The 15,089-nt window shown below is 47.9% G+C and overlaps 1 protein-coding gene across 1 annotated transcript in view; it reads left to right on the top strand.

Annotated features, from left to right (window-relative positions):
- Nucleotides 1-15,089, top strand: part of LOC144610562 (adhesion G protein-coupled receptor E2-like) — a 68,223-nt gene that overhangs the window by 28,404 nt on the left and 24,730 nt on the right. The window contains exons 7-8 of the mRNA XM_078429369.1: nucleotides 11,728-11,912; nucleotides 14,684-14,848. Of these exons, the coding sequence (XP_078285495.1) occupies nucleotides 11,728-11,912; nucleotides 14,684-14,848 (350 nt within the window). The remainder of the gene's footprint in view (nucleotides 1-11,727; nucleotides 11,913-14,683; nucleotides 14,849-15,089) is intronic.

Raw genomic sequence — 15,089 nt, 5'->3', positions numbered from 1 at the left:
TCACGGATCGAGGTGTGTGTGAGTAGACGGGCAGCGGAGTTTTGAATGTATTGAAGTTATGTGCTTTACTGAGCACATAAATCCCCACGCTGTTACTTGGTTTGATGTTGAGAGCTTGAGTTGGTCAGTCCTATTTTGACCACTGTGTCTCCCCGACAGTAACTATATTCTATGTTTGGCCTCCCTGTTGACAGAAATCAAATCCATTTCAATCTCAAATATCCAAACCTGATTGATTGATTGATTGAAACAGGTCCTTCAGCACACCAAGTTCACACTAACCATTGGTTTATCCATTCACATTAGTTTTATGTTATCCCACTTTTGCATCCACTCCCTACACACCGGGGGCGATGTAAGAAGATCAATTAACATAGAACATAGAACAGCACAACACAAGAGAGGCCCCTTGGCCCACAATGTCTGTGCTGAACATAATGCCAAGACATTTATCTGTCTGCACATAATTCATATCCCTCCAATCCCTGCATATCCATGTGCCTAGCCAAAAGTCTCTTAAATGCCATCTTGGTATCTGCCTCCTCCACCACCACCCTCAGCAGTAAACTACAACCTAGAAACCTACAAACTTGCATATCTTTGGGAAGCAAGTGCACCCAGAGAAAACCCACACACTCACAGGGAGAACGGACAAACTCCACACAGACAGCAGCCGGAGTCAGGATCGAACCCGGGTCTCTGGCGCTGTGAGGCAGCAACTTGACCAGCTGCACCACCGTACTGTACATCAGTATTATTTTCAAAATAAGAGATCATCCAGTCAGGGCAGGAATGAGAAGAAATTTCTTCAGGCGGTAGGCCAGAACCGGGACCACAGTTTAAGAATAAGGGTTAGGTCATTTAGAACTGAGATGAGGAAAAACCTTTTCACATAGAGAGTTGTGAACTTGTGGAATTCTCTGCCTCAGAAGGCAGTGGAGGCCGATTGACTTGATGCATTCAAAAGAGAGTTAGATAGAGCTCTTAGGGCAAGGTGAATCAAGGGGTATGGGGAGAAGGCAGGAATGGGTTACTGATCGTGGATGATTAGCCATTATCATATTGAATGGCGGCGCTGGCTCGAAGGGCCGAATGGCCTCCTCCTGCACCTATTGTCTATGTCTATGTATCAATGTATCTAAGTCACCAGCCTCAGAAGTTCCTGTCTAAGAAGGCTGTGACTGGTCAGGTCCAGAGGGATGTTGCTGCAAGATTGTGTCTCTAAATCGTGAACAAATCGACATGAGGGATAAACCTTGTCCCCCACCTTATTTACCTGTCCACAACAGCATTGGTACAAGTGACCTACACGGTCCTTGTGGAGATCAACTGCCCGGCACAGTGGCGCAGCGATAGAGTGGTTGCCTTGCAGTGCCAGAGACCTGTGTTCAATCCTGACAATGCGTGCTGTTTGTACAGATTGAGTACGTTCTCCCTGTGACCACGTGGGTTTTCTCTGGGTACGCTGGTTTCCTCCCACATTCCAAAGACGTGTAGTTTTGTAGGATAATTGGCTTCTCTGAATTGTCCCTAGTGTGTAGGATAGAACTAGCGTACCACTGATCGTGGGTCAGCATGAACTCGGTGGGCCGTAGGGCCTGTTTCCACTTTGTATCACTAAACTAAGCTAAACTAAACCAACTTTTGTGAAGCATTGGTAATTTCTATATAATAGAGAGTCGGGGCCCATCTGGCAGCTCCAAGTTGTGCAACATGAGGCACGGTGGGACTTCAATGGCATAGACATTCACCAGCACCATCTGTAACCATATGGCCCATACACCCTCACTTGATTAATTCTCTCCAACCAAGGAGTCAACGTTGGCTCAGGCAGGGCAACTATACCTGATCTACCCAGGAATGAGGTGCTAGACTAATGAAACTGCAAAGTTATACCATGCAGAAGACCGGGTCAAGTAGTCTCATAGTGGATCTTTCTGGAGATCAACATCCCTACCACACCGAGTGTGCTCATGATGCTCATGAATTAAATGCTGAAGGCAACGCTGAAGCTTTGCGCCAGACCCAGTTAGAAGAAACCAGTGACTGATGTATCTTAGTTCCTCCTGAGATCTCCAGTCTCTCAGAAGCTGATCTTCAACCAATTCAGTTCACTTGAGCTGATAAGGAAACGGCTGTAAGCATTGGACAGAGTGAAGGTTGGATGATTAGATAACATCCTTGCTGTAGTATTAAAGAGCTGCTCTCTGAAACAAGCTGTGCCTATAGTGAACCAGTTATAGTGTAGGTCTAGCATTGGTATCTACCCTACAGTGGGGTGAATTGCCCAGGTGATGTCCATTCACAGACAAATGAATGCAGCTACTTGTTGTGTGATCATCATCAAAGTGATGCGAGGAGACATAGGCAGTGCTTTCATCAATCACCCATGAGCCGATTCATCATCAGAGTGATGCGTGGAGACATAGGCAGTGCTTTCATCAATCACCCACGAGCTGATTCATCATCAGAGTGATGCGAGGAGACATAGGCAGTGCTTTCATCAATCACCCATGAGCCGATTCCCACTTTGGGATTCACAAACCCAAGTATGGACCAAAGAGGCCTCTAGCGAGTGGCCCTGGCAACAAAGCAGTATTTGATGGTGTGTGGCGTTAAGCAGCATCTGGTAAACCAGGTCAGTGGGCATCAAAGGGAAAACACTCCAATGGATGGAGTCAAATGTCGCTCGTGGGGAGGTAGCTGTGGTCATTGGAGGTCAATAACCCCACCCCAGGGTCATCACTGCAGGAGTGGCTCAGGGCAGTATCCTCAGCACAACCATCTCAGCTGCTTCCATCAGGAGGTCAGAGGTTGAAATGTTTGTTGCTGGATGCACAATGTTCCATTCCTGTGACAACTCCTCAGCAAATGAAGTGGTCCGTGGCTGCAGGCAGCAAGGTGGAGACAACATTCAGTGTCACATGACACTCCACAAATGCCAGGTCATGGTTGTCTCCAGTCACACCACCCGGCTGGACATCTCCTGCCATCTGCATCAGCTCTGGACACCACAAAGCCTTTTCACCATCTACATGGGATGTCAGGAATGTGGACAAATACATGGCCAACATCTCTCAAGAGTTCAGCTCCATCCACAATGAAGCAATCCCCTTGATTAGTATCCCGCCTATCATACTACTCATCCTACTTGACCTCAGCGCCGCCTTTGACACCATAAATCACTCCATTCTCCTCACCCGACTTGAAACCTCCTTTAACATCACCGGCACAGCCCTATCCTGGATCAAATCTTACCTCTCTGACAGACACCAGTTCATCTCCATTAACAACTGTAAATCCCCCACCGCTCCCCTCCCCCAAGGTGTCCCCCAAGGCTCAGTCCTTGGCCCCCTCCTCTTCATCCTCTACCTGTTCCCCCTTGGTCAATTAATCCGCCGTCATGGTCTCAACTTCCACTGCTTCGCCGATGATATCCAGCTCCTCATCTCCACCAAGTCAATTTCCCCCACCACACACTCTACACTGACAAACTGCATCACTGAAATAAAATCTTGGCTTCAATGAAATTTCCTCAAACTCAATTGCAACAAATCTGAAATCATCATCATTGGTCCAAAAACGCTCACCAAATCCACCCAAAACTTCATCCTCAACATTGATGGTCTCCCAGTATCCACCTCACCTCACATCCGGAATCTTGGAATCATCTTTGATCAAACCCTCTCCTTCGACAAACACATCAAACACATCACAAAGACAGCCTTCTTCCACCTCAAAAACATTGCCCGTCTCCGTCCATGCCTCTCCTCCACAGCTGCAGAAACCCTCATCCACGCCTTCATCACCTCCCGTCTGGACTACTGCAACAGCCTCCTCTATGGCGCACCCTCAAAAATCATCAGTAAACTTCAATACATTCAAAACTCCGCTGCCCGTCTGCTCACCCATACCCCGATCCGTGACCATATCACCCCCGTCCTTTACAAATTCCACTGGCTCCCCATCCCCCAGAGAATCCAGTACAAAATCCTCCTCATGACCTACAAAGCCCTCCATAACCTGGCCCCATCCTACCTGACCGACCTCCTCCACAGGCACACTCCCACCTGCACCCTCCGCTCTGCTGCTGCCAATCTCCTATCCCCCCACATCCGGACCAAACTCAGATCCTGGGGGGACAGGGCTTTCTCCATCGCTGCTCCCACCCTATGGTACTCACTACCTCAAACCGTCAGAGACTCCTCCACACTCACCACATTCAAAACATCACTGAAGTCTCACCTATTCAGTATTGCCTTCAACCACTGAAGGTCACCCCACCCTCTGTCTCCTTTCTCTGTTTGTTTACTTATTTACTTATTTATCTATTTATTCACTTCCCTATGTTCTCTAAATCCCTGTAAAGCGTCTTTGAGTATATGAAAAGCGCTATATAAATGTAATCTATTATTATTATACTGAACACATACTTTCTCCACCATTGGTGCCAAGTGACTTTGAGTATCATTCATCAGTTACTCACCCAGGCTGCTCCAACCCCATGGCATTTACCACCAAGAAGCACAGGAGTTTCCAGCACATGGAAACATGACAACTTCTGTCCCCGTCTAAATTACACCCCCTCCTGACTTGGGAATAACCGTCAGTGAATTAAGCAATGCTTCATCACTGGGTCTAAGTCTGAGAACTTCTCCCCACTGCAGGCATGTGGGCAGTAAAGTGGTGCAGCTGGTAGAACTACTGCGTCACCACGCCAGAGACCCGGGTTTGATCTTGTCCTTGGGTGCTGTCTGTGTGGAGTTTGCACGTTCTCCACAGAGGTTTGCTCCGGGTGCTCTAGTTTCCACCCACATCCCAAAGACGAGCTGGTTTGTAGGTTCATTGGACTGTAAATTGACCCGAATGGATGTAATGGATGTGCAAATGGGATAATATAGACCTAGTTGAACATGTGATCGATGGTTGGAGAGGACTTGATGGGCCACAGGACCTGTTTCCATGCGGTATCTTTCAATCAATTTGATCAAACACTATGGAAGCAGCTTCAACAGGGCTGCATAGTTTACGATATTGCCACCACCACCATGAACCAACAGGGATGGTCTCATAGAAGCATAGAAAATAGGTGCAGGAGGAGGCCATTCGGCCCTTCGAGCCAGCATTGCCATTCATTGTGATCATGCCTGATTGTCCCCAATCAGTAACCCGTGCCTGCCTTCTCCCCATATCCCTTGATTCCACTAGCCCCTAGAGCTCTATCTAACTCTCTCTTAAATCCGTCCAGTGATTTGGCTTCCACTGCCCTCTGTGGCAGAGAATTCCGCAAATTCACAATTCTGGGTGGAAAAGTTTTTTCTCACCTCAGTTTTAAATGGCCTCCTCTTTATTCTAAGACTGTGCCCCCTGGTTCTGGACTCGCCCAACATTGGGAACATTTTTCCTGCATCTAGCTTGTCCAGTCCTTTTATAATTTTATATGTTTCTATAATATCCTCTCTCATCCTTCTAAACTCCAATGAATACAAGCCTAGTCTTTTCAATCTTTCCTCATATGACAGTCCCGCCATCCCAGGGATCAATCTCATGAACCTACGCTGCACTGCCTCAATTACAAGGATGTCCTTCCTCAAATTAGGAGACCTAAACTGTACACAATACTCCAGATGTGGTCTTAACAGGGCCCTATACAACTGCAGAAGAACCTCTTTACTCCTATACTGAAATCCTCTTGTTATGAAGGCCAACATGCCATTAGCTTTATTCACTGCCTGCTGTACCTGCACGCCAACTTTCAGTGACTGGTGTACAAGGACACCCAGGTCTCGCTGCACCTCCCTCTTACCTAACCTAACTCCAAAGAGATAATGATCTGCCTCCTTGTTTCTGCCGCCAAAGTGGATGACCTCACATTTATCTATATTATACTGCATCTGCCACGCATCTGCCCACTCACTCAACCTGTCCAGGTCACCCTGCAACCTTCTAACATCCTCTTCACAGTTTACACTGCCACCCAGCTTTGTGTCATCCGCAAACTTGCTAGTGTTGCTTCTAATTCCCTCTTCCAAATCATTAATATATATGGTAAACAGTTGTGGCCCCAACACCGAGCCTTGTGGCACTCTACTCGCCATTGCCTGCCATTCTGAAAAGGACCCGTTTACTCCTACTCTTTGCTTCCTGTCTGCCAACCAATTTTCTATCCATGTCAACACCCTATCCCCAATACCATGTGCTCTAATTTTAGTCACCAATCTCCTGTGCAGGACCTTATCAAAGGCTTTCTGAAAGTCTAGTTTCACTACATCCACTGGCTCCCCTTCATCCATTTTACTTGTCACGTCCTCAAACAATTCCAGAAGATTAGTCAAGCATGATTTCCCTTTCATAAATCCATGCTGACGTTGACTTATCCTTTTACTGCTATCCAAATGCACTGTTATTACCTCTTTAATAATTGACTCCAGCATCTTTCCCACCACCGAAGTCAGGCTAACTGGTCTATAATTCCCCGTTTTCTCTCTCGCTCCTTTCTTGAAAAGTGGGATAACATTAGCTATCCTACAATCTACAGGAACTGATCCCGAATCTATTGAACATTGGAAAATGATCACCAATGCGTCCACTATTTCTAGAGCCACCTCCCTGAGGACCCTGGGATGCAGACCATCAGGCCCAGGGGATTTATCATCCTTCAGTCCCATTAGTCTACCCAATACTATTTCTCGCCCAATGAAAATTTCTTTCAGTTCCTCTACCCCCCTAGATCCTCTGTCCTCCAGTACATCTGGGAGATTGTTTGTGTCTTCCTTAGTGAAGACATCCGAAGTACCTGTTGAACTCTTCTGCCATTTCCTTGTTACCCATAATAATTTCACCCGTGTCTGCCTTCAAGGGACCCACATTTGACTTTGCTACTCTTTTTCTCTAAACATATCTAAAGAAGCTTTTACTGTCCTTCTTTATATTCTTTGCCAGCTTCCCCTCGTACTTCATCTTTTCAGCCCGTATTACCCGTTTTGTTAGATGTTTAGATTTAGATTTAGAGATACAGCGCGGAAACAGGCCCTTCGGCCCAACAAGTCCGTGCGGACCAGCTATCCCCACACATTAATACTATCCTACACACACTAGGGACAATTTGTTTTTACATTTGCCCAGTCAATTAACCTACAAACCTGTACATCTTTGGAGTGTGGTAGGAAACCGAAGATCTCGGAGAAAACCCACGCAGGTCACGGGGAGAACGTACAAACTCCGTACAGACGGCGCCCGTAGTCGGGATCGAACCTGAGTCTCCGGCGCTGCATTCGCTGTAAGGCAGCAACTCTACCGCTGCGCCACCTTCTGTTGTCCTATGAAAGTTTCCCAATCCTCTGGCTTCCGGCTACTCTTTGCTGTGTTATACATCTTTTCTTTTAGTTTTATTCCATCCCTAACTTCCCTTGTCAGCCACGGTTGCCTCCTACTCCCCTTAAAATCTTTCTTCCTTTTTGGAATGAAATGATCCTGTGTCTTCCGGATTATGCCCAGAAATTCCTGCCATTGCTGTTCCACCGTCAATCCTGCTAGGATCCCTTTCCAGTCTACCTTGGCCAGCTCCTCTCTCATCAACAGTCAACAGTCAACAGTTTTATTTGTCATTCGGCACCAAGGTACCGAACGAAATTACATAGCAGTCACACAAAAAAAAAGAACACAAGACACATGACCCCAACACAAACGTCCATCACAGTGACTCCAAACACCCCTTCACTGTGATGGAGGCAACAAAACTTCCACTCTCTTCCCCACGCCCACGGACAGACAGCTCGTCCCCGACCGACCCGCACAGTCCCCGCAAGGGGATGGAAGTCCCTGCGGCCGAGCCGCACCGGGCGCTGAAACATCTCGCGGCCGAGCCGGGCCGGGCGATGTTAGGTCCCGCGGCCGAGCCGCACCGGGCGATGTTAAGTCCAGCGGCCGAGCCGCACCGGGCGATGGAAGGCCCCGCGGCCGAGCCGCACCGGGCACTGTTAAGTCCAGTGGCCGAGCTGCACCGGGCGATGTTAGGCCCCGCGGCCGAGCCGCACCGGGCACTGTTAAGTCCAGCGGCCGAGCCGCACCGGGCGATGTCAGGTCCCGCGGCCGAGCCGCACCGGGCACTGTTAAGTCCAGCGGCCGAGCCGCACCAGCGATGAAAAGTCCCGCGGCCGAACCGCGCCGGGCGATGTTAGGCCACGCGGCCGAGCCGCACCGGGCACTGTTAAGTCCAGCGGCCGAGCCGCATCGGGCGATGTTAGGTCCCGCGGCCGAGCCGCACTGGGCGATGGAAGGCCCCGCGGCCGAGCCGCACCCCGCGCCGTGAGGAAGAGACCTAAAGAGAAAGGTTTCCCCCACCCACACCACCACCCCCCCCACACATACACAACCAAAAAAAACAAAAACCATCCCAACACCGACACACAACAAAAAAAAAAGGAAAAAAGACGAACAGACTGCTAGCGAGCCGCAGCCGTTAGGCGCCACCACTTCCACGTATCATGCCTTCATAGTCCCCTTTGTTCAACTGCAACACTGACACTTCCGATTTAACCTTCTCCTTCTCAAATTGCAGATTAAAACTAATCATATTATGATCACTACCTCCAAGCGGTTCCTTTACCTCGAGTTCTCTTATCAAATCTGGTTCATTGGACAACATTAAATCCAGAATTGCCTTTTCTCTGGTAGGCTCCATTACAAGCTGCTCTAAGAATCCATCTCGGAGGCACTCTACAAACTCTCTTTCTTGGGGTCCAGAACCAACCTGATTTTCCCAGTCTACCTGCATATTGAAATCCCCCATCACCACAGTGGCATTACCTGTCTTATATGCCAGTTTTAACTCCTGCTGCATCTTACACCCTACATCCGGGCTACTATTTGGGGGTCTGTAGATGACACCAATTAGTGTCTTCTTGCCTTTACAATTCCTCAACTCAATCCACAGTGACTACCTCGTCAGTCCCTATGTCTTCCCTCGCAAGGGACTGAATTTCATCCCTCACCAGCAGAGCTACCCCACCGCCTCTGCCCACCTGCCTGTCCTTTCTATAGGATGTATAACCCTGAATATTAAGTTCCCAGGCCCGATCCTCCTGCAGCCACGTCTCTGTAATCCCCACAATGTCGTATCTACCAACCTCTAACTGAGCCTCAAGCTCATCTACTTTACTTCCTATACTTCACGCATTCATATACTCATCTCATCTCACCCTTCACATCGATCCCTATTACACTTGGCCATACTTTCCTATCCCTTTGTGAGCTTTAGACAATAGACAATAGGTGCAGGAGGAGGCCATTTGGCCCTTTGAGCCAGCACCACCATTCAATGTGATCATGGCTGATCATTCTCAATCAGTACCCAGTTCCTGCCTTCTCCCCATACCCCCTGACTCCGCTATCCTTAAGAGCTCTATCCAGCTCTCTCTTGAATGCATTCAGAGAATTGGCCTCCACTGCTTTCTGAGGCAGAGAATTCCACAGAATCACAACTCTCTGACTGAAAAAGTTTTTCCTCATCTCAGTTCTAAATGGCCTACCCCTTATTCTTAAACTGTGGCCCCTTGTTCTGGACTCCCCCAACATTGGGAACATGTTTCCTGCCTCTAACGTGTCCAACCCCTTAATAATCTTATACGTTTCGATAAGATCTCCTCTCATCCTTCTAAATTCCAGTGTATACAAGCCTAGTCGCTCCAGTCTTTCAACATATGATAGTCCCGCCATTCCGGGAATTAACCTAGTAAACCTACGCTGCACGCCTTTCTTTCCTGTTAATTCTGGGATCATTAACTATCACTTTCCTCTCTTTCCCTTTAACTCCATCCTTGACTATCCCATTTGACAGCCCCCCCCCCCTATTTAGTTTTAAACCACCCGTGTAGCAGTGGCAAACCTGCCTGCCAGAATGCTGGTCCCCCACCTGTTAAGGTGCCATCCATCCCTTTTGTACAATTCCTCCTTACCCCAAAACAGATCTAGTGATCTAAGAATCTAACTCCCTGCCCCCTGCACCAGTTCCTCAACCACACATTCAGGTCCTGCATCTCCCTGTTCCTGCTCTCGCCAGCACGAGGAACTGGAAGCAAACCGGAGATAACCATCCTGGAGGTCCTGCTTTTCAGCATTTTTACGAGCTCTCTACAGTCACGCTGCAGAATATTCATCCCCTTCTTTCCCACATCGTTTGTGCCAACATGCACTACCACTTACAGCTGTTCACCTTCGCCCTTGAGGATTTCCTGCACTCTGTCCATGATATCCTGGAGGGAGGCAGCACACCATCCTCGAATCCCGCCTGTTGCCGCAGAAACCCCTGTCCGTACCTCTCACAATGGAGTCTCCTACTACCACGGCGTTGCCTGACGTCGGCCTCTTTGGTTTTGGGTCAACAGCACTTTTTGCTTGGCAGGCCAGTCTGCCACTCAGTGCGGTAACGTCTTCTTCCCCGACAGCTTCCAAGTGGGTGAACCTGTTCTCAAGAGGCTCAACACCCGGGGACCTTTGCACTCCAAGTTTCCTTCCCTTTCTCACCGTCACCCACCTTCTCTCTTCCTGTACCTTCGGTGTAACAATCTCACTGTAGGACTTGTCGAGGAACGACTCAGTTTCTTGGACAAACCTGAGGTCATCCACTTGCTTCTCCAGTTCCCCAACATGGGTCTCTCTAGCCAATACCCGCGAATTACATAATGATTCTGGGCCGGTGCAGGTCAGTGGCTCTGAGGTAAAGGACATGCGTGGGTCTTTTCCGAGATCTTCGGTTTCCTCCCACACTCCAAAGACGTACAGGTATGTAGGTTAATTGACTGGGTAAATGTAAAAATTGTCCCTAGTGTGTGTCGGATAGTGTTAATGTGCGGGGATCGCTGGGCGGCGCTGACTCGGTGGGCCGAAGGGCCTGTTTCCGCGCTGTATCTCTAACTCAAAAATCAAATCAGGACAGTATTGGTGAATGGTGGAGTAGACATGTGGGCTAAATGGCCTACTCCTCCTTCTGTTTCTTGTGTATTTACATTTTGGTGCAATAGATTCACACAGGAAGGGGCAATGGAAAACAACATCACAATGATCATCACCAGTCCTGAGAGGTTGTTGGAGCCCAATCCTGAATCCCGAGAGCAAAATCATCCTGTTCCAGGTTTTGAAGCCAGTTGAATCCCAGACATTAAGGAGAGCACATCGAATGCTATCCACATCTACAGTAAATCCACCCCCAAGTATTGAGCAGGTTCCATCAGCTCAGCACTGGATTATGATCGGGGTAAATGCCACATGTTGTATATTGAATGGAAACATTCGGACAGGTTATTCCATTTGCTGGCTTGCCAACTAGAAACGTTTGCTTCATCTTCTCCGACTCCTGTGGTCCTCCAGTCACAGCTCTGGCTCCTCACACTCTGCACTGTTTCATCACATGAGCTGCTGCATCCATTCAGCCCCACGCTGCTGCCCCTGGTCACGTGACACACCCAGAATGCAACTGAAGGAAAGCAAGGGAGCTGCCATGAACCAATCATCAGCCTGCACTCACCTCTGATCACATTTAACTGACAAACAAATACATTTCTCCAAAGTCAAAAAGATAAGGATCCACCTGAAGGATTGTATTCCGTGATTGCTCACAATGACTAGGAAATTAATCTTTGTGTCTCTGCTCCTGAATCACACTTGATGTCTGCCTGTTGCCATGGCGATGAGTGTAAGCGCTCAATGTTTAACATTTCCTTTGTACAGATGTTGCTGCCGTTGTCCTTATCTCCTACAAACATCTGGACTCCCTTATGGAACCGAACCTTTTGGAAGGCAGTGAGAATGAAGGCAAGCTGGGGCTGATCTCGGAAGTTGTTACTGCTGCAGTAACAAACACAGACAGGAGCCACCTCCTGGAACCAATCACTCTCACCTTCGACAACAAGAAGGTTTGTTCAGGAGCACCAGCTGGGAATCTGAAATAACATTAGAAAGTGCTGGAGATATTCAGCAGGTCAGTCAGAATCTGTGGAGATGGAGGAGGTAATATTTCCCAATATTGTTTGTAATTCCATGATTTAGACTCAGTAATGTAGGAGGAATAGCAGGGTGTGGATGAGTCATGGAGGGAAACCTGTGCCCTTGTCCTTCTGGAATTTAGAAGGATGAGGGGGGATCTTATTGAAACATATAAGATAATTAGGGGATTGGACACATTAGAGGCAGGAAACATGTTCCCAATGTTGGGGGAGTCCAGAACAAGGGGCCACAGTTTAAGAATAAGGGGTAGGCCATTTAGAACGGAGATGAGGAAGAACTTTTTCAGTCAGAGAGTGGTGAAGGTGTGGAATTCTCTGCCTCAGAAGGCAGTGGAGGCCAGTTCGTTGGATGCTTTCAAGAGAGAGCTGGATAGAGCTCTTAAGGATAGCGGAGTGAGGGGGTATGGGGAGAAGGCAGGAACGGGGTACTGATTGAGAGTGACCAGCCATGATCGCATTGAATGGCGGTGCTGGCTCGAAGGGCTGAATGGCCTACTCCTGCACCTATTGTCTATTGTCTATTGTCTATTGACATGATCGAGGTGTACAAGATCATGAGGGGCATAGATAAGGTAGATGGAGGGGAACTTCTTCCACTGGTGGAAGGTTCAACAACGAGGGGACATAGATACAGGGTAAGGGGAGGGAGGTTTCGGGGGGATGTGAGAAATAACTTTTTCACCCAGAGGGTGGTTGGAGTCTGGAACTCACTGCCTGGGGTGGTGGTGGAGGCGGGAACACTCAGAACGTTTAAGAGGCATTTGGATGGGCACTTGAAATGCTACAACATTCAGGGCTACGGTCCAAATGCGGGAAAATGGGATTAAAATTAGACTGTGTTTGGTAACGGGCGGCACGGACACGATGGGCCGAAGGGCCTCTTTCTGTGCTGTAGGACTCTATGACTCTATGACTCACTCCCCCTTCCCCTTCTTCAAGCCCCCCCCCCCCACTTACTCCACTAAAGGTCCATTAACCAGCCCTGCAGTTCAAAACTATGTATCCCTCTTGTGTTCAGACCTGTTTCTAGCCTATAATCAGCTGTTGCTGTCCCTGATTTTTTTGCTTACCGGTTTTTCCCTACTCACCCTACCACAATCGGTCTGAAGAAGGGTCCTGATCCAAAACATCACCTGTGCATTTTCTCCAGAGATGCTGCCTAGCAATGCTGAGTTACTCCGACAATTTGTGTCTATCTCTACTTATTAAATGCATCAGTGACTCTGCTCCTGCCACTCTCTCTCTCGAGCAGTGTGTGCCACTCTCTGAAAATGGTTCCCCTCAGATCTTTAACTTTTACCTGATCAAAGTTCTCCATTTTCATCTTTCGTAGTTTCCTGCAGCATACACGAGAAATACCTCTCATAAATCATAGTACCTCTGTGATGTTCCATTACAAGAAAAATCACACGTAGCCTCTCCTGTCTTTCAGAGCTGAAACTTCATCCCAGACAATATCCTGGTGAATCTTCTCAGCACCCTTTCAATAAAGAAACTTATAAAAGTGAGGTAGCATGATAAGTAAGTTTGCAGATGATACTAAAGTGAGGGGTATTATATAGAAACATTGAAACATAGAAACATAGAAAATAGGTGCAGGAGTATTGTAGTCAGTGAAGACAGTTCGCAAAAATTACAGCAGCATCGTGTTCAGTTGGGCACGTGGGCTGAAGTTAATTACTAATGGAGTTCAATGCAGATAAATGAGATGAGTAGAATTTTGGGAAGCCAATCTAGTGCAGGACCTTTTCAATGAATGCTAGGGCTGAACAAAGGGATCTCAGGAGTATAGATGCACAGTTCTCTGAAAATAACATCATAGGTAGATAGGGGGTGGTGAAGGTTTTAGATTCATTGGCCTTCATCGATCAGTGTATTGAGTATAGATGTTGGGATGTTATGCTACAGTTGTATAAAATGTTGGTGAGGCTGCATTTGGAATATTGTGTTTCGTTTTGGGCATCCTGATATTAGAGAAGATTTACAAGGATGCTGCTAGAGCCTAGAAGGCCTGAACTATAGGGAGAGGTGGGCAGGCTAGAACTTTATTCCTTGGCACGTAGGAATATGAGGGGTGATCTTATAGAGGTGTGTAAGATGAGGGAATAGATTGGATAAATGCAGGAGGCTGAGGAGTGATCTTAGACAGGTGCATCAGATCTTAAGGGGAATAAATCGGGTGGATGCACAAAGTCTTTTCCCAGAGTAGGGAAATCAAGAACCAGATGAAATAAGTCTAAGGTGATAGGAAAAAATGTAAAGGAAACTGAAGGGCAATATTTCCACACAGAGAATGATGGTATATGGAAAGAGCTACCAGAGGAGGTAGTTGAGGCAGCTACTAGAACAGCTTTTATAAGGCATTTGGACAGGTACATGGATAGGAATGGTTCAGAGGGATTTGGAGCCAAACATGGGCAGGTGGGACTAGCGTAGATGGAACACCTTGCACGTCATGGGCTTGTTAGACCAAGGGCCTGTTTCCAAACAGTATGTCTCTGACTCTAAGGGTTCCGACCTGAAATATCACCTATCCATGTTCCCCAGAGATGCTGCCTGGCCCTTTGAGTTTGTCCAGCACTTCCTGTTGTTTTAAGTAAACTAGAATCTGCAGTTCCTAATGTCTCGTGTAGATGGTTATCTTAAGTGGTATTCTTAAATATTTTTTTCTCTCTCACCAGCTTGGTGCTAATGGTAAAAGAGCAAAGTGTGTCTTCTGGAACAGCTCAGCCCTCAGCTGGTCCACACAAGGCTGCCAATTGGTCGAGTTCAAACCGACATACACAGTGTGCAGCTGTACGCACCTGACAAGCTTTGCTGTGCTCATGGCCCTGGTTGAAGTCGAGGTACAGTCCAGAAGGACCAGGGTTGTGAGTGGGAAGTGTGGTGGTGGGGTGGGCTGGGAGGTTGGCCATGCCACTCGGGAGCTGTGGAAGGTCAACATCTGGAGGCGACGTGACAAGACAGCGCGGCTGCAGGCAGGGGGCAGAGTTGTCCTTGGACCCTGTCCATGGAGCAATAAATGAAACACGCCGTGGCACCTTCTGCTCATTTGCTCATGATTCAAGTGTAGACGATAAACAAGGC

This window comes from Rhinoraja longicauda, chromosome 37 (genome assembly GCF_053455715.1).
Source record: "Rhinoraja longicauda isolate Sanriku21f chromosome 37, sRhiLon1.1, whole genome shotgun sequence".
Taxonomy (NCBI): domain Eukaryota; kingdom Metazoa; phylum Chordata; class Chondrichthyes; order Rajiformes; family Arhynchobatidae; genus Rhinoraja; species Rhinoraja longicauda.
The sequence above is the reverse complement of the archived record's forward strand: the minus strand, read 5'-3'. Positions and strand labels throughout refer to the sequence as shown.